This window comes from Eriocheir sinensis, unplaced genomic scaffold (genome assembly GCF_024679095.1).
Source record: "Eriocheir sinensis breed Jianghai 21 unplaced genomic scaffold, ASM2467909v1 Scaffold258, whole genome shotgun sequence".
In the NCBI taxonomy this organism is placed as follows: Eukaryota; Metazoa; Arthropoda; class Malacostraca; order Decapoda; family Varunidae; genus Eriocheir; species Eriocheir sinensis.
In genome coordinates, this window is record NW_026111563.1 from 315,001 (window position 1) to 337,500 (window position 22,500).

Sequence of the window (22,500 nt, forward strand, 5' to 3'; positions counted from 1 at the left end):
TTGAAATTGTTGACGGCCCTCGTAGAGCGCTGCATCAGCGGCGGAGTAGGACATGAAACCTCATCAACGGTAAACGGTAATTATTGAGAATCACTACGCGCCTCCAAAATACGATATTACGCCTCCATATTATACTTAAGGGACGAAATACATATCCCTTAACTATAATATGAAGGCGGAAAAACTTATAAGTAAACAAAAAGTGGTAAAGGTAGTGAAAAGACATATTATACATATGTGCGATGTGTTTTGATGGTGGCCATTGGGAAGTGAGCAGTGTTGCCAACGATCCGGTTAGCGATAGTACGTTTAGTTAGCCATTAGCCCACGCATGTGAGACCAGGTCCACCACGCGTGGTTATTTTTTTTTTAGAACACACACCTTTACCCAAAGGCTTTTGTGAAGGTTTGGGCCGGGTATAGTATTAGGTAAAGCTGCGTGTTCTAAAAAAATAATAAACACGTGTGGTGGACCTGGCCCCACATGCGTGTGCTAATAGCTAACTAAGTGTACCATCGCTAACCAGATCGTTGGCAACACTGCTCACTTCCCAATGGCCGCCACCAAAACACAGCACATATGTAAGTTTTTCTGCCTTCTTATTATGGTTAAGGGACATGTATTTCCTCCCTTAACTATAATACGGAGGCGTAATATCGTATTTTGGAGGCGCGTAGTGATTTTCAATAATTACCCTTTTTTTTTACTTCTGGTAAAATTCTAGTGTTTGCCCATACTCCCCCCTCCCCCCCCATGCAAGCCTGGGGACCTAGTAGGAACACGGGGTTTCAGGCGGGGGACACAAAATCCGTCGCAATCGCGTATTTTTTAGTGGTGGGGGTAAAAACTCCCTAGATCTAGGGAAATTCCCTAACTTTAGGGACTTTTCCTCCCACCACCACTTAAATGAGCGTTTGCAACGAATTTAGTGTTTCCCACACGGAAACCACGCACTCACTGGATCCCCAAGCTTGTTTTGGGAGGGAAGCGTAGTGAACCCACCAAACGATGCTCACCTCACCATCTGGCGTGGCGCCGGAGGCCATCTGCGCTCACATAAACTGCCTACACCACACTCATGCCCTCTCTCTCTCTAGTAGGTTGTCACCTCATTGCATGGTTTTTCTCCTCCAAGTAGAGTCCATGGCAGCAAACAGAGTGTATCTTCATTGTTTATCACTGACACAAGCAAAACCACCGGCTAGCCGTGATCCATCCAACGCCGCGCCTTAAACAGTACTGCTGGTTATAGAGCAAGTGAAGGCTCTCGAACCTCCTACCCGAGCTGTTCAAACACGTTGATCCTTATTGACCGCATTTTGAATCTACTTCACGGGTTCGTATTCCCACGACGACTCCACTCTGCATTATTCAACTTCTTTCAATAGAAGACCATCACAATAGGAAGTACACGACTCCAGACTGGAGGCTACAGAACGCTTAACCTCAGACCTTGCTATCATATCCGATTGGGGCAGAAGGAACCTTGTGTCCTTCAATGCCTCAAAAACTCAATTTCTCCACCTATCAACTCGACACAATCTTCCAAACACCTATCCCCTATTCTTCAACAACACTCAGCTATCACCATCTTCAACACTAAACATCCTCGGTCTATCCTTAACTCAAAATCTCAACTGGAAACTTCACATCTCCTCTCTCACTAAATCAGCTTCCTCGAGGTTGGGCGTTCTGTATCGTCTCCACCAGTTCTTTTCCCCCGTACAGTTGCTATCCATATACAGGGGCCTTGTCCGCCCTCGTATGGAGTATGCATCTCACGTGTGGGGGGGCTCCACTCACACAGCTCTTCTGGACAGAGTGGAGTCTAAGGCTCTTTGTCTCATCAGCTCTCCTCCTCCTACTGATAGTCTTCTACCTCTTAAATTCCGTCACGATGTTGCCTCTCTTTCTATCTTCTATCGATATTTCCACGCTGACTGCTCTTCTGAACTTGCTAACTGCATGCCTCCCCCCCTCCCATGGCCCCGCTGCACATGACTTTCTACTCATGCTCATACCTATACTGTCCAAACCCCTTATGCAAGAGTTAACCAGCATCTTCACTCTTTCATCCCTCACGCTGGTAAACTCTGGAAAAACTTCCTTCATCTGTATTTCCTCCTGCCTATGACTTGAACTCTTCCAAGAGAAGGGTATCAGGACACCTCTCCTCCCGAAATTGACCTCTCTTTCAGCCACCTCTTTTGATTCTTTTTCAGGAGCAGCGAGTAGCGGGCTTTTTTTTTATTATTGTTTCCTCTTTTTTGTGCCTTTGAGCTGTCTCCTTTGTAAAAAAAAAAAAAAAATGACTCCGCGCCTCCAGAATACAATAATACGCCTCCATATATCATAGTTAAAAACAAAATACATGTCTCTCAACCATAATATGAAGGCGGAAGTACTTAAAAGTCAAGAAAAAGCCGAATTAATCCCCTTCCCCCAACGATCTTGGGGGACCCGCGGGAAGTTGGGGTATTTGGGTGGGGGAGCATATTTAAACTACTCCAACCAAACTTTACGACCTGCTAACGGGGGGGCTTTGCCCCCCTCGACCCCCCTGCTAACCAAGGGGGGGATGTGCCCCTCCCTTGGACCCCTCCCCCTCTTAATGTATCCTAACCAAAGTTTACAACCTAACAGCTAAGTGAGGGACATTGAACACAAATAACCTGCGTTCGAACCTGCTTCACGCGTTTGTACATGATACCAAACCTGCTTCACGCGTTCATACATGCTACCAGTAAGTGAATACATAGTCGTATATGACGGTTGCAAGATTCCTGTGACGTAAATTACTTACCGTTTAGATGCTTCATTATGACCTTAATACTGTAACGGGGGGCTTCACCCCCTTCGAACCCCCCTTTGGTATGGAGAGTGAGTGAAATTGCGTGGTTTCCATACTACGTTGTAAAAAACCCGGAATGTATGAAATTCCCCTACATCTAAGTAATTGTAAGGAATTTCCCTTCATCTAGGGTATTTTTCAACCCCCATAGCTCAAAAACTATGCATTTGTGACGCATTTCATGTTTACCACCACATTTCCTGAAGTCGCAATGGCCCCCTAGCCAATTATGGTTGCAAGGGGTGAGTATGGGCAAACACTAGAATAATACCTTACTCCTGAAAATAGGGGATAATGTTTACAAAAGTGCGTCGCCTCCTCTGGTGCTGGCCACGGCGACGGTGGTGCCGTCGCCACGGCCGTAAAATAGCTTGCAGAGGGCTTATGTACTCGTACACGTATGTAGAGTGGGGGAGCATATTTAAACTACTCCAACCAAACGTTACGACCTGCTAACGGGGGGGCTGTGCCCCCCCTGGATCCCCCCTACATGCGTATGCGACTTATTTCTGCGAGGAGGTATTTCTCGCAACACCGGCTGCGCCGCGGCCGTCGCCAGAGCAAACCTGTTATTTTTATGCAAATACCGCGAATTTTATCATGGAGCATGAATATAACCTAACCTTACCTAACCTAAAAAAAACTCTGCAAACTATTTTGCGGCTACGGCGACGGCACCACCGTCACCACAGCCAGCACCAGAGGAGGCGACGCGCTTTCATAAACATTATCCCCCATTTTCAAGAGTAAAGCGTTTCCATGACTCCTGAAGGTCAAACAAGAGGTAGGTTTCTATTGACAAATTAATACTCACTTCATTCAGTGGAGAGAGAGAGAGAGAGAGAGAGAGAGAGAGAGAGAGAGAGAGAGAGAGAGAGAGAGCGTTATTTCAAAAACGCGTAAACCAAACTCACGTAAATCGAGAGTTACCTGTATGTAGTTTTTTTTATTGTGTATGTTGTGTGCACATTGTCTATATAGCCGCACAGTACACTTGGCGATGTACTGCGGGGCACTGAGGCCGCCAGGTTGGCAGTGGGGCCTAGCAGGGGGCTGTATTGTTATGGGTATTGGTAAAATTGCGCCAATCTTGCATTGGTAGACAAACTTTTTTTTTTTTTGAGGGGGGGTTAGTTTTCGGGGTGTTATGAAATAATCTGATAACTGTTTCTGTCACAAATCATTAAATGATTGACTTTTCAATGCCGCAGCTACGTCGCAAAATAACTCTTGGAGAGAGATGTTTAAATTGCTTACAGTTTCTACATTTCACTCGCTGCTCACAAAGATTACAAGTGGACAAACTAGAACAAAACCAGGCAAACTAATTTTTTCCTGCCGTGTATCCCACCACTCATGGTAAACAGCACAGCGACTTATTTCTGCGAGGAGGTATTTCTTGTAACACCGGCATTGCCTGCCGCCGCCATACCCGTCCCAGGCTGCGTAGTATTTCCGAGCCCCACACATGCTTAACTGGGGCTTAGCCCCCTCGACCCCCATAGGCTGTGTCAGTACCGGCACTAACAAACACTTGGCCATTTTCCATTATATTGACGTCCTGGATTGATGCATAAGACTATCTTGCGGTATAAATACGTTCTTCACTTGAATGTAAACCACAAGGAGGAAACTATTTCATGAGGTGGGCTGAAAAAGACTACATTATCCCAAGGATAGGACAACAGATATGGGGAGGAGGGCCAGCAGGTGCCCAGCAGACTCTATTATACTTACCGGGAGTGAGTGGTTCATGAGGTGGGCTGAGGCAGACTACACTAACCCAAGGATAGGACAGCAGATACAGGGCCAGCAGACTACACTAACCCAAGGATAGGACAACAGATACAGGGCCAGCAGACTACACTAACCCAAGGATAGGACAGCAGATACAGGGCCAGCAGACTACACTAACCCAAGAATAGGACAACAGATACAGGGCCAGCAGACTACACTAACCCAAGGATAGGACAGCAGATACAGGGCCAGCAGACTACACTAACCCAAGAATAGGACAACAGATACAGGGCCAGCAGACTACACTAACCCAAGGATAGGACAACAGATACAGGGCCAGCAGACTACACTAACCCAAGGATAGGACAACAGATACAGGGCCAGCAGACTACACTAACCCAAGGATAGGACAACAGATACAGGGCCAGCAGACTACACTAACCCAAGGATAGGACAACAGATAGATAGATAGATAGATAGATATTTATTGACCACAAATGTACATAAAACCAAAACATCATTCATAAATCGGAAGTTATTTTAGAATGTTAATTTCGTTAATATAACCACATTTCTAATTTGTAGTCCACATTCAGCACTTCCGTAAAATCTTTATATAATCGCTAAAATATACACAGCTCTGGTGTCGTTACTGGCGTAAAAATAGTTTTAAAAAATTAAAACTTTACAAAGTTTGATAATTATATGAAACTACTTATATCTAGAAATTTATAAAATACACTATGATAAAAACGTAAAAACAGAGGAACCCTAAAAGATGACGAATTCTCCAAAATAAATATACTAAAATGTTAATAGCCTGGACATGTTAAGAAGACACTCTAAGATAAGAAAATCTAAAAGAAAAACCTAAGGCAAAGGAACGTTAAAACAGAACAAATAAAAGTTAAAAGCAGAACAAATAAAAGCCTGACTAAAGGCATGACATTTGGTACACAAACAGAACTATGCGATAGAACAATGACAAGATTTACCTGACTAAAAAGACAGACTTACAGAACTAAGACAATAAACGAAAGACAGTTTCAATGGCGTATTGACAACATACAAACGACCATGACTCCAGTGTTCAGGAAGACAATATCAATGATATGTAGTAAGTAAGAAATGAACAATTCTTGCTGCGATATGTGCATCTTTTGTCATAAGCTCCTGCCATGTTGCAAAGTGGTGGTGTTCTCGCAATGGCTGTGTGAGGGCGCAAGACTCCACCACGTGTAGTTCAGTCTGCACCTCCCCACATGGGCAAAGCCGCTCTTCCAGGGGAAGGCGCCCCCTGCCTCGCCTATTCCACCGACCAGTCTCCACAGCTAAATCATGCCCGCACACACGTAACTTTGTAAACGATGTTCTATGTAAATCATTAAAAAACTCGTGTCAAATATAAGTTGTGGACAGTAAAATCAGGATTTAGGGATACATATGTCGTTCTTCTAGAAGAATTAGATGCTGCAACAGATTCTTTTAGGGCACTAATCGCCTCACCAGCATCATCTATTTCTTGAGAAATAAGATCAGAAATAAACCTGCATGTTGGTACATTGGCTTCCATCATGAGTCTTACTGCGTGTGACCATGGGTCATCATTTATTTCTCACCGCTCCCTCCACATGCACCGGAAAAATTTATGTTGTCTACCAATAACAAGGGCTCGTAGGGGCGGCAGTCCTAGTTCTAAATAACATAGGTCATTGCAGGTTGTCATACGCACACCCAATAGTTGCTTGATACCCCAGTTATACAGTTTTACAACTGGCTTTAGATCACCATTCAACCACAACTCACACCCATAGAGTACGGTCGACATCAGCGCGGCATCAAACACTCGTCTCTTTACATAAAACAGGGTATCGTTGTTCTTCTTTACAAATGAGGCGAACTTTAAAATATGGCACATTCACGTCTGTGCGTGGGCAGCAATAGCTGATGAGACGGACCCGTCGCTGGTGAATACACTTCCCAAGTATGTATAGCGGTCACACCATTCCACTGACATGTCGCCCACACGTAACGTCCCGCGCTCATCATAATTCACGTTAACAGCAAAAAACTTTGTTTTCTTAACATTTACTTTCATACCATAATCACTGCAATACTGACAGAGTATGGAAAGCTTATGGCGCATGGTTTCCCTTGATGTGGAGAGCAAGACAGTGTCATCCATCAGCACCAACGTGTGCAGCCACAACAGAAACCCGTCCCGCCCGCAATTCTCTTTTAATAGCTTGACCAAATCATTAATAAACAAAACAAACAAAATGCAAGAGGTGGGGGAGCCCTGGCGCACACCCAAGGTGGCGGTGAGGACAGCCGCGCCAAGGACGCTGTGGGTGACGCGGTACATGGCGACCAGAGCAGCCAGCATTACCGCACCACACCCCAGACGCCGTAACGCCCATCAGTGTAGCACGCGGGACACGGTCGTACGCCTGTGAGAAATCTACAAATGTCACAAATAACGGAAATTTCTTTCTTCTAGCAATGTCAAGCAATATTCTTAACGTCACAATGTGTTCAATGCATCCTCGCTTGGGCTGGGTTCCAGCCTGCTCTCTATACGGGGAAAACCATTGCATCAATCGGTTACACAGCACCATGTCATATATTTTTGCAATTATGTTCATCACATTAATGCCGCGATAATTACTCGGGAGTAGTGGGTCACCACGCTTGAGAATTGTAAATAGTCTTGCCAGACGCCACGATGACGGGTAACTGCCTGAGATAAAAATAGTGTTGAATAAAGTAGTGATTGATAAAAGCCACTGCATCGGTAACACTTTAAAAATCCCTGGACACAAACCATCCGGGCCGCTCGCCTTGTCTACTTTGAGTTTATTTATGCTGTGTTCCACCTCAACCACTGATATTTCACTGTCTAAAATAGGAATTGTCACAGGAGTGGTGAAAGCATCAACATCAAGATCAGTCACATCAGGGGGGTTTAACAACTCTTCAAAAAATAATTTAAACTCTTCATCATCTGGACACCTGTTGTTATCATTGGTCTTTCTGTATTCTCCTCTCCAGTCAATAGCTTGCCATACACGCTTATCGTCATTATCACGGAGCAGTCTGTCCCATCTGTTTGTCATTGCATCCACAACATTACCATGATTATCATTATAACTTGTTTTACTGCATTTGTATTGCATGTTCGCGATTTCATCGGCATATCTGTCAACATGGCCATCAGCACTCAACACAGGCACATCACGCTGGGTGAGCACGGTATGAAATTCTTCAACATTTAAATCACAAAATTTCGTAGGTCGGTTAACCAAGGCATTATTTGATGTAGTGTACAACTGTACATTGTAGCATGGTCACCCAGGTGCTGCGCGCAGACACACAGGTCCGTAACGTTGACCCTCGGGGGAGACACAGACACAGATATAGGAGCGTGGTCAGACGGTAAGGACATGTCTTGCCACACACAAAACTTACTCAAATACTGAACCACACAGGTTGAAGCAATACATACGTCCAACTCAGATTTCCACTCTGTTGTTTTCTTGAAAGTCAATTTACTCGGGAAGTATTGCGTGGGTGTCTTGAGATTATTGATAACAATGAGTTTCTCGTCTGAGCATAGAGTGGCGAGAGTCCCTGCGTTATCGTTGGCATTCCTTATAGAATCAGGGATGTGTGGGTAGGTGTACACTGTACAGGTGTGCGTTGGGAGCATTGAGTGTCCAGGGCAGGGCACGCACACTCACCGAACCTGGTATTCATGTCGCCCATGATCACAAACTTAGTACCCGGCCTGGCAGACTTGATCCTTTCCTGCACAGCACCAAACTGTGTTGGGCTGAAGTATGGCGAGTCAGGGGGCGGCACGTACACAAATCCCAACAGCACGCCCGGCAGGCAATGAAGGCGCAGCCACACCTGATCATCAGCACTGGTATCCACCGCCAGCACCGCGGGGTGCAGCGCACGGCGGACCAGCACTACCGTGCCGCCCCGCCACCCGCCCCCACTGACACTGCTCTTGTAGGACACGTACCCAGGGAGGGAGATGCGGGAGTTCGTCTTTATCTCGTTAAGTCCAATCACATCATATTGATATAAAAAGTTACTTACACAGATCTTTTCTAATTTTGTACTAACTCCATTAATATTCCATGATAAAATTTTCAAGTCGTACATTTGTGGTCTACTTAAAAATACGAAGCATTCCAGCCATCAATAACTACATCGTCACGATATAATTTTCTTTCTCTCGGGTCTAATCTAATCGCACACCCAACGTTCTCTGGCCGGTTCTTCTCCAAGTTTTCTGCCTCCCTTAAACTCTTCCAGTCGTTACAGACGCTGGGGTGGACATCCTTCTTGATGTAGATTCTCTGATATGCTGCTCCTCCTTCCTTTAACTTAGATGCTTTCCTCAGGACACCGTCACGAGCTTCCCTGGATTCAACTTCAACAAGAATGGGCCTTTTTCTGTTGACGTCTGCTGGCCCTGTTGATACAGGGCCAGCAGACTACACTAACCCAAGGATAGGACAACAGATACAGGGCCAGCAGACTACGCTAACCCAAGGATAGGACAACAGATACAGGGCCAGCAGACTACACTAACCCAAGGATAGGACAACAGATACAGGGCCAGCAGACTACACTAACCCAAGGATAGCACAACAGATACAGGGCCAGCAGACTACACTAACCCAAGGATAGCACAACAGATACAGGACTGGCAGACACTGTTATAGTTACCGGGAGCGAGTGGTTCAAAAAATATTCTCGGTCGGTCGATCCCCGTGGATTTCTGACGACCATGTCCGTTATATCCAAAATCCGTTATGAGCGGGTCCATTATATCCAGGGTTTACTGTATATACAAAGTTAACAGCTTGCACTCAGTATGGTATTAATGTAACGATATATATTTTTTTTACTCTGTTGGTGGGTGATAATTGAATACAATCATTCATGCACTTTTGCAGTATACAGGTTTTGGATCCAGTCTATACACTGAAACAACTCCTTGCACCATCTCGCTCTCCACAGGTTTCCGAGCCAGGTCCGCCGCGTACAAGCTCATCCAACTCAACACCAAGTATGAATTCCTACAAAAGTCTCGCGTGTGCATCGACCTGTGCGCGGCGCCTAGCTCGTGGATGCAGGTGGCCAAGAAGCACATGCCGGTGTCGTCCATCATCGCGGGTGTGGATCTCTTCCCCATCAACCCCATACCAGGGACACTCTCCATTGTGGGCGACATCACCACAGAGAAGGTGCGCCAGGAACTGAAGTCCACGCTCAAGACATGGAAGGCTGACCTGGTGCTTCATGATGTCGTGCTGGTGAGTGGTGATATTATTAATTTATTTGTTTATTTATGTATCAAAGGAATTAGCTCAAGGGCAACAATATATCAGTCCACAAAAAGGCTTGCTAAGATTGGTGGCTGTTGTGGTGAGTGTGTGTTGAGTGACTGTGAATAAAAGCTTCATATTCTCAGACACTTTTGACTCGCGACCAATATTTACCAAGGCCATAAAGGAGACTAGGCAGTGTTTTTCACATTGAGACAGTGCAGAAGCCTTGTCAAACGATCACTAGGCTCATAACACTACCCATGGCAATACCAACACCACAACTTCTATGAAAGCCTTGTCAAACTATTACTAGGCTCATAACACTACCCATGGCAATACTAACACCACAACCTCTATGAAAGCCTTGTCAGGCTATCACTAAAGCCTTGTCAGGCTATCACTAGACTCATAACACTACTACCCATGGCAATACCAACACCACAACCTCTATGAAAGCCTTGTCAAACTATCACTAGGCTCATAAAACTACCCATGGCAATACCAACACCACAACCTCTATGAAAGCCTTGTCAAACTATCACTAGGCTCATAAAACTACCCATGGCAATACCAACACCACAACCTCTATGAAAGCCTTGTCAAACTATCACTAGGCTCATAAAACTACCCATGGCAATACTAACACCACAACCTCTATGAAAGCCTTGTCAAACTATCACTAGGCTCATAAAACTACCCATGGCAATACCAACACCACAACCTCTATGAAAGCCTTGTCAAACTATCACTAGGCTCATAAAACTACCCATGGCAATACCAACACCACAACCTCTATGAAAGCCTTGTCAAACTATCACTAGCCTTATGAAGCAACCAATGGAAATACTCACAACCTCTACAGAGTCTTACCAAATACCCACAACCTCTACAAAAGCCATACCAAATACTCACAACCTCTATGAAAGCCTTATCAAATGTAGGTGTGTAAGTGTTTGAGGATACGGATCAAAGTCTCACATTCATAAAGATTAAATTTACTGAAGGAGAAGACTTATGGTACTGTATAACTTTCTCAGGAGCTAGTACCCTACATAAGCTAACTAACCTTCTGTGTCCCTTCCCGTCAGGCCAGAAGACTTATGGCACTGTACAACTTTCTCAGGAGCTAGTACCCTACATAAGCTAACTACCCTTCTGTGTCCCTTCCCTTCAGGCCAGAACTGGCTGCACGACGCCCAGTAGCAGCATACCCTCCTGGTCCTGCACTCCTTCCAGCTGGCCCGTGAGTTCCTGCAGAAGGGATCGTCACCAAGGTCTTCAGATTACTTCGTCCTTGAGTACATCTTCAGGAAGCTTTTTAAGAGGGTGAGGAGATGTGGGTTGTTGTGTTCTATTGCAATAAATGAAAAAGAACTATGAAGATGTTTATTTGTTTTTATTTTATTATATTGCAGTGAATGAGAAAGAACTAAAAGAAAAAAGGGAACTGTTCCTTATCTCGAAGAGGACAAGATATGTTTTTCTCTTGTTTTTATTGCAGTAAATTAGGCTTGTAAATCTTGTCCTAACCTCCTCCTCCTCCTTATCATCTTCATTTTCAGCCTTTTCCATTGCAGTACATTTTCTAACACAATTCATGTTTTAATGTTTTGCAGCTCTGCTTGGATGACGACAGCACCAAAAACCTCACCACCCAGAACTGCAAGGACATCGAGCAAGGCCTTGGGGAGGAGGGACCTGCGGCAGCCACTCACGTGGAGGAAGAATCTCAAGGTATGCCACACACATGCTTCATCCACTTATACCACATTCAAGATTTTTCCACCTGTACATTTACTTATACACTTAACCTGGTAGCAGCGGGGGTCATGTTTCTTAATGGTCCCTCTAAGCAAGAAAAACAAGAAAAAATCATCACTCACACAATCCCTTTCATGATATATATCAAAGCATTTGTGATCAGTTTATGTATCATCTATTTTGGGCGGTTTATATCATGGCACAGATTTGGCCCGTCGCTGCTACACGGTAAAGCCACAAATTTGGCCCGTCGCTGCTACACGGTTAAACATACTTATATTAGGTTTTACATACTTATACATATTTAAATACACTTATACATACTAATATACACTTATACATACTTTTTACACTTATACCAGATGCAAGTTTTCTCCACTTAATTCCACTTGTTAGTTTGCCTTCATTTTAACAATGTCTGTCTATCTCTCCATATAGATTCTGAGTTCCAAACGTTTTCCTTTAGCAAATATAATTAAATGATGATATTTATGATTGTGTAAATGTCACTTCATCCATTTTTCTCCTTCCCTCCAGGCCGAGATGAAGAAACTAGAGGAGGCAACCGCAGCAACAGAGGCAGTGGGAGAGGCTGAAACAGAGAAGACCGAGGAGGAGGAAGAGGAGGAGGAGGAGGAGGAGGAGGAGGACAAACAGATCCTGGAGATGAAGGTGAGATGGGAAGCACTGAAGGAGGGAAGAGAGGAAGGAAAGAAGTGAGGGTGAAAGAGAGGAACTGATGGAGGTAGGGAAGAGGAAGGGAAGAGAGGAAGAATGAGAACAAGAGTAGGAGGAGGAAGGGAGAGAGAGAAGAGGTGAAGGAGTAAGAGGTGGAAACAGAAGACAGAGGAGGAGGAGGAGGAGGAGGAGGAGGAGAAGTACAAGGAAGGTAGACTCAAACTTGTACAATAACACACTTGAAAGTATTGCCCACCACCGTGACACTAATATATTGTTTTAAGCTGCTCCTACATTGCCTTTCTATACAAGACCTTACTGTAGTTGAATTTAAATGCATATACTGCTTGATTCTTTGCCTACAATGTCATTCTATACAAGATTTCACTGTAGTTAGGTTTAAATTTATTGTTTTCTGCTATGTCTACAATGCCTTTCTATATAAGACATTTCTACAGTTGAATTTAAACACACATACTATTTTATTTTACTCCCACATTGCCTCTCCATACAAAACTTACTACACTGTGACCAATATACAAACTAATAATGATAAAATGTCCATTATTTTTATAGTGAAGCAAGTAGCTCAAAGGGATGATAACAACAATAAACAAATAAGTAAGTAATACCAGTCACTCCTCTCTCTCACTCCCTCCAGACTGAAAAAGCCCAGGAGGAGAAGCGGGCTCGGAAACGCAAGCTCCAGGAGAAGAAGAAACTGGAGGAGAAGCTTCGTCTCAAGTCGGTCATCCTGGGCGACACCGGGCCAATTGAGACAGGTGGGGACGAACTCTTCAGCCTCGAGGAGCTGTCACAGGTGAGGCCCGGGGTAACCTTGATCTTGGCGTGGTTTTGAAGGTTGATTGGTAGTGTGGCAAGATAGGGTGTCCAGTGCAGATGTAGCTAACAGATGTGGAGTAGAGGACTCGGAAACAGTGCTCAGAAGGGAAAGACTCCGATGGTTTGGACATGTAAAGAGAGCAGGGGAGGATACAGTGCTGGGAGCAGGGCCGGCCCGACGCATAAGCGAAGTAAGCGGTGGCTTAGGGCCCCGAGGCCACAAGGGGGCCCCCAAGAGCAATAAAAAATATATTGTAGCCTATTTGTTATTTTTCGCCCATGTACAAATAGTGATTTCTATATGATCAAAGATATATTATTGTACAAAGAGACAATTTCAATAGAGTGCTGGTGGTGGCACCACCCTCTAATATTCTTCCATGGGACCCAAACAACCAGTGTGCAAAGTTTGTTGCTTTAATCCAGCGTGTCACTTTTTTTTTCGCTAAGCCACCGCCCACCGGACTATAAGGCTTCGCTGCACCGGCGCTTCCTGCCCAGAAAAACAACAACAAACACGTGCAACTGACGGTTCCCGACATGCAGTGTGCCCTGCGCATCCTTAACATAGGTTGTTAGGCTAACGATGTCACAAAAAAGGACATATCCCTCAGGGGCAGAGAAAAGAAAAAGGAAGAAAGAGGAAGAGGAGAAAAAATGTCGAGATAAAGGTATGTTTGTTTAATTACTTGCTTTGGTTTGGTAGGCTAATGTTTATCAAGAGATTTGTGTAGCCTAGCCACTAACAGCAAATTAGCTAGCTAGGTAAAAACGAGATAATTTATCCGCTAATAGCAACTAGCTAGCTAGTTAAAAATGAGAGAATTTATCTTGTAACAGTAACCTAAATAATGCTATCATGCTTATATTTGTGTAGATTTAACTTTGACTGAGTTGTGAACATATTTTTATGTCGGATCTTTTCCGTTTGGCGTACAGCGCTAAAATTAATTTTAATATAGTTTTTTAAGTTATTTTCCTTTGAAGTTATTTTCTTCCTATCTAATACATATTTCTGTATTTTCAGAGTGAAATCATGGAGAATAAACTTACAAAACTTACAAAATAACCTAACCTAACCTAACCTAACCTAACTCCTAACCTAACCTAACCTAACCTAACCTAACCTAACCTAACCTAACCTAACCTAACCTAACCTAAGCTTATGTTTTCTACAGGTGTATATAATACTGAATATTACGACTTTTTTTTAAAAGTTTGAATTCCTTCAGTAATAGATAGGAAGAAAATAACTTTAAAGGCAAATAACTCAAAACTATTAATTTCTCCAAAAAATATTGTGATATTCGGATTCTACGGACAAAAATACATAAAAAATCTATATTAAAATTACTTTTAGCGCTGTCGCCAAACGGAAAGACCCTTTATGTCAACTCATAAGCTCTGTTAAACATCGCAGGAGCACTGTTAAAGTATTTTGGAGGCACAGAAGCAGCCCAGTGGCAGTCAGCATCCTCAGGCTCAACTGTATGCAATCCATCAGGTAAGGGAAGACGGTCATCATACAGTAGCCTATATTTAATTTCTAAGTGTAAGAATTACACAAGGGAAATTAATTTAGTCAAATATCTCATCAATGTGTGTGTATGTTTTTCTTCTTCTTCTAAGTTCTCCATCTCCATCCTCTACAGAGCTTGCACCCCCATCTTGTGTGCCCAGTGTCCCCTCCGTGTCTGCAACCACGGATGATCTACCTGGTAAGTTAACAGCAAAACACCATTTACAATTGTTGAATTCTCATAAAGTTTTATTGTTAAGTTTTAAAGTAAGCAACAACATTGTCAAGTATTATTTATTGCCTCTAACATGGCAACCTTTTGTTGTTGTTTTCAATGTTTTGTATCTTAGGTCCATCTACATCCTCTACAGAGCTCACACCCCCATCTTGTGTGCCCACTGTCCCCTCTGTGTCTGCAACTACAGACGATCTACCTGGTAAGTTAACAGCAAATCACCCGTTATATAATTATAAAATTTCTGCAGCAAATCTTAATTGTTCCATTGGCAGAGACTAGAGAGCTTTATTTTATAACACCTGTAGGGATTTTTAAAACTTTTAATAGAAAAATAAGCAATATCATTTCCAAGAGTAATATGACACCTAACATGGCATTGATGGCAAGCTTTTGTTGCTGTTTTGTATCTTAGGTCCATCTACATCCTCTACAGAGCTCACACCCCCAGCTTGTGTGCCCACTGTCCCCTCTGTGTCTGCAACTACAGATGATCTACCTGGTAAGTTAATTGCTGATTGTATTGCAGAACATTCTGATGATTCTGAGATCAATAATTATGTCCATTAGTAGTCAGTATTACTTATTGTTTTTCTTTGCTCACTTCCTGAGCAACCTCCACCACAACGTCCACTTCTCACCACGGATCATCATCAGCTCCACCAGTGGACCCAGCTGAGTGGCCTTCTTTTCTGTCAGATTCAGACCGGACTGAGCAGGTGATCATGGGGCCACTGCCTATTAAGGAGAGCTTTTCATTCCCTAAAAGATATGATGGCCGAAGTTTCCATTATCATTATACCAACAGACAATTAGTTAATGGGGAAAAAGTGAAGCGTAGCTGGCTGACTTATTCAAGAAGTAAAGATGCAGTCTACTGCTTTTGCTGTAAACTATTTTCTAAGAAGTCCATAAAATTGGCAACTGATGGACAGCAGGATTGGGTAAACATAGGCGCACTCCTCAAACAGCATGAAAAGTCTGAAGATCATTGTAGTAATATGGTCAAATGGAAGGAGTTTAGCTTGCGTCTTTCCAAGGGAAAAACCATTGATGAAACAGAAATGGGCCTCCTCGAGGCAGAAAAAAATCGCTGGAGAGATGTTCTCACACGCTTAATCAGTATTATCCAGTCACTGGCAGAAAGAAACCTGGCTCTGAGGGGATCTTCTGACACTTTACACAAAGACGACAATGGGAACTTTCTGAAAGAAGTTGAACTGTTAGCTAAATTTGATCCTGTATTGAGAGATCACGTGAGGCGCATTGAAAGTGGAGCGGAGCACATCACATACCTAGGTAAAACGATTCAAAATGAGTTGATAGCCTGTATAAGTGATAAAATACTTGGCACAATGGTGTCAGAAATTAAAGACTCAAAGTACTTTGCCATCATACTGGATTGCACTCCAGATATGAGCCATCAAGAACAGATGTCTGTTGTTGTGCGCTTAGTGAGTCTCACAAAAACACCAGATATCAAGGAGCACTTCTTGGGGTTTGTTATAGCTCCGGAATCTACTGGTCAAGGCTTGTCTGCACTAATGTTACAAAAACTGTAAGAGCTGAACATCCCCTTTGAGGATTGTAGGGGACAATCTTATGACAACGGCGCCAATATGAAAGGCGCAAATAAAGGCGTGCAGGCAAGGCTTTAAAGAAAAAATCCACGTGCTTTTTGTGCCTTGTGGAGCACATAGCCTGAATCTAGTTGTCTCCGATGCTGCTAAAGTGTCCATGGATGCTACATGTTTTTTTGGAAATGTGGAGAAAATATACAAACTTTTCTCAGGTTCCCCTCAAAGGTGGACCATCTTGAAGAAACATGTGAACATCACACTCAAGTCTTGGAGTGATACACGGTGGGAAAGTCGGGTGAACAGCATAAAGCCATTACGCTACCAAGCAGACAAGGTGAGAGAAGCTTTGCTAGAGGTCAGGGAGAATGCTACTGAGCCCACAATAAAGGTTGAGACACACTCACTTGCCGAAGAAATTGCATCCTTCAGATTTCAAATTTGCTGTGTGGTTTGGTACGACATTCTCTCCCAGATTAACACAACAAGCAAGCTACTCCAGTCGGTCAACATGCAGCTAGAGGTTGCTGTAGGTATCATTAAAAAAAATAAAGCAAATTTAATCCGTTACAGAGCAACTGGTTTTAAAGATGCACAGACCTCAGCAAGAGAGAAATGTGAGGAAATGAACACTGAAGCTGTGCTGAAACAGAAGAGACTGCGAACTACAAAAAGGCACTTTGCCTATGAGTCGCCTGATGAGCCTGAAACTGATCCAATGAAGAGGCTGGAAGTCTCTTTTTAATGCTGTAGACTGTACCATCCAGTCTTTGGAGGACCGCTTTCAGTCCCTAGGTGAGGTCAGGAGCATTTTTGGAGTGCTTTCTAACTTTGGGCAGCTTGATGCACAGACAAGGAAGAACCAGTGTCAGCTTCTCAGCGACAAACTAACTTTCGGAGAACAGTCAGATATTGATGGGAGTGCACTGGCTACAGAGCTGGAGAACCTTCCAGAACTTCCTGAAGCGCAGATGACCCCATTTGAACTGCTGACTTACCTCTCTCAAAACGAGATCTGTGAGTTGTACCCAAATCTTTGGGTAGCTCTGAGGATAGCCTGCACTCTCCCTGTGACGGTTGCATCTGCGGAGAGGAGCTTTTCCAAGCTCAAATTGATAAAGAATTACTTGAGATCTTCCATGGCACAAGAAAGGCTTAGTGGACTGGCAGTGATAAGTATCAACAGCAAAGTTAGCCATCAGATTTCTTATTCAGATGTCATAAATTACTTTGCCTCTAGAAAAGCCAGGAAGCATAGGTTTTAAGACTGGGTGAAATAAACCATTTGTGTTACTTTGTTTTAGGTACAGTACAGTAGCTCTGTTCATTTATATCATTAAATATTTGTGTGGTATTTATTCATTATTTTATTTTATTCTTTATGTCTTTGTACAATTGAATTTATAATTATTTTTGTGAGCTAATAAAGTTGAAATTTGGAAGTGTTATTTGTTTTTATTGATCTTGCATTACAATTTATTGTTCCACATTGCCGTTGCACTTTTTTTAAACCAAATTAAACATGACACATTTACAGTAAGAACAATGTCTACCTGTTTATTTACTTAGGGGGCCCCAAAATACAATTTCGCTTAGGGCCCCATGGAGGCTTGGGCCGGCCCTGGCTGGGAGTTTAGTAGAGGACCTGGAAACAGTGCTCAAAAGGGAAAGACTCCGATGGTTTGGACATGTAAAGAGAGCAGGGGAGGATACAGTGCTGGGAGTTTAGTAGAGGCCCTGGAAACAGTGCTCAGAAGTGAAAGACTCCGATGGTTTGGACATGTAAAGAGAGCAGGGGAGGATACAGTGCTGGGAGTTTTAGTAGAGGACCTGGAAACAGTGCTCAGAAGGGAAAGACTCTGATGGTTTGGACATGTAAAGAGAGCAGGGGAAGATACATTGCTGGGTGTTGTGGAGAAATTGGAGGTAGAAGGAAGGAGATCTAGGAAAACGTGGAGAAGGTGTATACGGGAAGACTTGGCACTGATGGGATTGGATGAGATTCGGGCAGAAGACAGAGCAGAATGAAGGAGAGCCATAAAGCGTCCAACCGCTCAGGAAGAGTGAAAACGGATGGTAAACGAAATGATGATGATGATGATGATGATTGGTAGTGTGGTTTGGGTGTGTGATTTTGTAGGGACGGGATGAGGGTGAGTGTAGGCTGTCGATAATGTTGGGGACAGCATGGTGAGGAGCAGAAAGACTCAGTTGGGGTGTGAGGGAGTGGTGTGGAGAGCTTGAGTGGCGCCAGAAGTGAGGAGGAAAGGTTGAGGAGAAGGCAGGAGAGCTTAAGGATGGCAGCCTCCTGATCGTTCAGGGTGGTGGGAATGACTTAGAGAATGTAGGCACGAAGGACATGGCAAGGGAGGTGGTAGAGGCAGTGGAGGGTAAGAATGTGAGCGTGGCAGTGGTTGGGGTTATGAGGCGCCCTAGAGAAAGGGAGAGGTATGAGAGGGTGAAGCAGAGGACGAACGTTAGACTTCAGGAGGCACTGCTACAGTTGAAGGTGGAGTGGCTGAGGGGTAGGAGAGGGAGTGTCAGCTTCGTAGATCTGGATGGTGTTCTACGGGAAGGGCTGGACTTCAACATAGATGGGGTCCACCTGAACCAGTCAGGACTCTAGAGAATGGGCAGGAGGCTGAGGGAGTGGAGAAATGCTAGGTCCGTCCAGTGTGTGGATGCTTGAGGCGCTAGAGAGCAAGGAAGAGAAACCACCAACCAGGCAGTTAAGCGTATGAACTGTACGAACATTGGTTGTATGAATGTGAGAGGCTGGGGCACAGGTAAGCTGGATGACATGAGCAGGGAGCTGGATGAGTGGAAGTTGATCTGGTCGGTGTGACTGAGAGTCACTTAAGAATGTGTGGATGGGGGAGTGTTTGCGATGATTGGGAAGGGCAGGAAGAAGCAGAACACACGTGGGGGCGTACGCAGCCTTACTCCTCAGGAAAAGTAAGTTGAAAGCATAACAGTAAAGGAAGCTTTTAATACGTATTTAACCCTGTATTAAATAAACTTGCAGGAACTGATGACATGGCAGGAATAAAAACCAGGATCTAAATTTATAAAATGTAGTAGTAGAGTATGTAGTAGGCTGCAGGACCTGACAGGACACATCATTATCGTTTTTTAGGTGCGTAGATGAGCAAAAACATAAATCAATCGTTCCGTTGCCGCTGGAGTGTGAACAGATATTTTTCCTTCAGACTTAGTTGTTCCTACCATTAATATTAATATTATTTACAAAATGAATTGCTTAATCTTCCTGTTGAAAAAAAGGGGCATTATATTGAACGTGTTGGCGGTCGAATTTCCAGACACGGACATTTTTTTCCGGGCCAAAAAACAAGAGAGTTAAGTGCAAGAGTTGCAGTTTTCAATCTCCTTGGTATCTTAATAAATTTAATTAAAAAAACTTGATGAATTAGTGAAAAATGGAATGGTAGTTTCTGATTGGTATGGAGGGAGAGATAAGAGAAAGGGCATTGCAAGGAAGAAGGGTGGTAGGGTCTTTGGGACGAATTATGAATGGCAGAAGTGTGAGCATGGAGGTAAAGAGGGATTTGGGAAATACAATAATAGTACCAACCCTCACATATGCAAGTGAAACGTGGACCTGGAATGAAAGTCAGAGGTCTAGAGTGCAGGCAGTGAAAATGAGTTATTTGAGGAGTGCTTGTGGTGTGAGTAGAATGGATGGAATGAGTAATGAAAGTGTGTATGAGCATTTTGGAATGTGTCACAGGGGTGAAGGGAAGAAGTGTGGAGTGGTGGAAGAAGTGAAGTGACAGACCTTAAAGTGGTTTGGCCACATGGAGCGAATGGAGGAGAGTAAGATGACCAGAAGGGTGTATGCAAGTGAGATAGAGGGAGGGAATGTTAGAGGACGACCTCCAGTGAAATGGAGGGATAGGGTGCAAGAGTATGTTAGGGAGAGGGGGGAAAGATCTTTGAGAAACTTTGAGCAGGCAAGGAGGGAGTGTCTGGATAGAGAAAGATGGAAGCTCTTCTGCCGTGGCCATCCCCTGGTGGGAGCTCCTAGGAGCAGGCGTCGATGAAATGATGATGATGATGATAGTTTCTGATTGCTTACTACTTGATGCTCACTTACTCAGATGTTCCTTATTTTTCCTATGTATAGCAGTACATTGTGAAAACAGCCAATTGCTTTTCATCAGTTTTTAGAGCCTTGTTCTCTGCAGTAAACTTTCCTGAAAGAATACATTTAAATTCAAAGTTGTCTGTAGCTACAGTATGTTTGATACATCAGTCTTAACTGCTTAAATGTGCTTATGTTTTACCATAATTTGATCATGATGACCTTCAAAGTTTTATTATGAGACACTTGCCATACTTTCAGTGTTACTGCTAAATACAATAACACATAAATTGTCCCTAATGTATATCAGAGAGGCCTCAGAATTACCCTAAAAACTTTGTGCTTCTCTCGCCTCCAACCACCCAGCATTTTGAGCTGGGCTAAGCCGCCAGTGTTTCAAGGTCCTGTATATGCCCCTGGGCCCCACCCCCCTGGGAGCCATTGGTGAGTGGAGGAGGAGGAGGAGGAGGGAAGGAAAGTTAGCTGGAGGAGAGAGAAGGGAAAGGAAGGGAAGAGGAGGGGGAGGAAAAGAGAAAGAGAGAGAGAATCACCAGACCACAAAACTAATCCCTCTTCTTTCTCCTCTTCCTCCTCCTCCTCCTCCTCATCCCCACAGCCGTACAAACAGACACACAAACGGACAACCCTTTGCTGGTGACCACGTGACCTTGACCCTGAGCGGCGTTGACCCTGCGGCGCTGCACACGGGGGACTTCCTGTGTGACCCTTTGCACCCCATACCTCTGACCTCCCAGATACAGGCGCGGATTGTGGTCTTCAACATTGTCGTGACGCTAATCAAGGGAGCCCAGGTGAGGGAGGAGGAGGAGGAGGGATGTGTGTGTGTGTGTGTGTGTGTGTGTGTGTGTATTTACCTACTGTGCATTTCAAGCCCCGTGTAATACTGGTTTTTTGCAATAGCGTCTGAACCAGGTTACTGATTGACATGGGACTAAAGCACAATGTGTATTAGACACCGGCGTAATTAGGAAAAATATAACCAAGTGTGTACTCCGCTCCATTAGGGTAGTTGTCTTAGAGACATGCCATCAAAATCTTATCGAAGGTAGGGTCAGCAAAATAGCAAATGGCAACTGAAGCACTGAGGAGCGAGGCGAGGTGTGCAGGCCATGACGTCAGGCCGTGACGTCAGGCCGTGACGATATGCCACGCCCCCATTCACTTGCTACTTGACGGTGTAAAACAAATAAATTATTCAGTGGAGTTTAATATATTGAACAGTGATTATGTAGTACTGAATACATATTAGACTTTAGTTAAGGCTGTTACCGTGATATAGTGAGTTATTATTTTTAAGCTTAGCGTAGTAATACCTTATAATACATATTTATGATATACGTGTATAAATAAATAAATAAATATAAATATATATATATATATATATATATATATATATATATATATACATACATATATATCTATATCTATCTATCTATCTATCTATCTATCTATCTATCTATCTATATATATTTATCTATCTATCTATATATATATATATATATATATATATATATATATATATATATATATATATATATATATATATATAGTTTGTTTCCAGGATCAGGATCCCGGACAATTTCAAGGTTTAATAATCCCGGGATATTTTGCAAATCCAGGAAATCCAGATGAAAAATCATTAAATTAAGTATAAAAAAAAAATTAAAAAAAAGACAAATTTGACTGCAGGATAGTTGTGAACTTGTGAACTTGTGCTTCTATTTATATGTATATACAGGGTGTCCCGTGAGGAGTGTTTTGTGTGTGTGTGTGAACACTGTGAAGGAAGGACTTACTGTTTAGGTATTCTCTTGAGTATTATAAAGC

General features: G+C 43.4%; 2 protein-coding genes and 1 long non-coding RNA gene across 5 annotated transcripts in view; all 3 read left to right on the top strand.

The window, feature by feature from the left end:
• LOC126991297 (uncharacterized) overlaps positions 1-9,917 on the top strand; it is a 13,715-nt gene extending 3,798 nt beyond the window's left edge. Inside the window, exon 3 of the long non-coding RNA XR_007745378.1 lies at positions 9,627-9,917. This is a non-coding gene — a long non-coding RNA (uncharacterized LOC126991297). The remainder of the gene's footprint in view (positions 1-9,626) is intronic.
• A 1,199-nt stretch (positions 9,918-11,116) lies between these two features.
• The window catches only part of LOC126991306 (pre-rRNA 2'-O-ribose RNA methyltransferase FTSJ3-like), a 19,209-nt gene continuing 7,825 nt past the window's right edge, over positions 11,117-22,500 (top strand). Inside the window, exons 1-5 of the mRNA XM_050850085.1 lie at positions 11,117-11,263; positions 11,554-11,671; positions 12,236-12,370; positions 13,038-13,196; positions 21,269-21,464. Of these exons, the coding sequence (XP_050706042.1) occupies positions 11,564-11,671; positions 12,236-12,370; positions 13,038-13,196; positions 21,269-21,310 (444 nt within the window). The 5' untranslated portion in view covers positions 11,117-11,263; positions 11,554-11,563 and the 3' untranslated portion in view covers positions 21,311-21,464. The remainder of the gene's footprint in view (positions 11,264-11,553; positions 11,672-12,235; positions 12,371-13,037; positions 13,197-21,268; positions 21,465-22,500) is intronic.
• On the top strand, positions 13,203-16,256 carry LOC126991305 (mucin-2-like). 3 transcript variants are annotated; one of them, XR_007745391.1, is made up of 5 exons: positions 13,203-13,890; positions 14,640-14,723; positions 14,872-14,937; positions 15,089-15,475; positions 15,586-16,256. XR_007745391.1 is itself a non-coding variant. In XM_050850084.1 (5 exons), exons 1-5 carry the CDS (start codon positions 13,806-13,808, stop codon positions 15,541-15,543), a joined length of 477 nt encoding a protein of 158 aa, XP_050706041.1. In that variant the 5' UTR covers positions 13,203-13,805; the 3' UTR covers positions 15,544-15,577. The 3 variants fall into 3 exon arrangements, 1 of the variants encoding a protein (XP_050706041.1); XM_050850084.1 differs by lacking the exon at positions 15,586-16,256 and having other exon boundaries at positions 15,089-15,175; positions 15,389-15,577; XR_007745392.1 differs by lacking the exons at positions 13,203-13,890; positions 14,640-14,723; positions 14,872-14,937 and having other exon boundaries at positions 14,966-15,175; positions 15,389-15,475.

Bases quoted from the DNA above. Each gene is read 5' to 3' on its own strand.
- LOC126991305 (XM_050850084.1), top strand. From the start codon at position 13,806: ATGTCACAAAAAAGGACATATCCCTCAGGGGCAGAGAAAAGAAAAAGG. The intron at 13,891-14,639 runs GTATGTTTGTTT...TAAACATCGCAG, and splicing joins GAAAAAATGTCGAGATAAAG to GAGCACTGTTAAAGTATTTT. The intron at 14,724-14,871 runs GTAAGGGAAGAC...CATCCTCTACAG, and splicing joins AACTGTATGCAATCCATCAG to AGCTTGCACCCCCATCTTGT.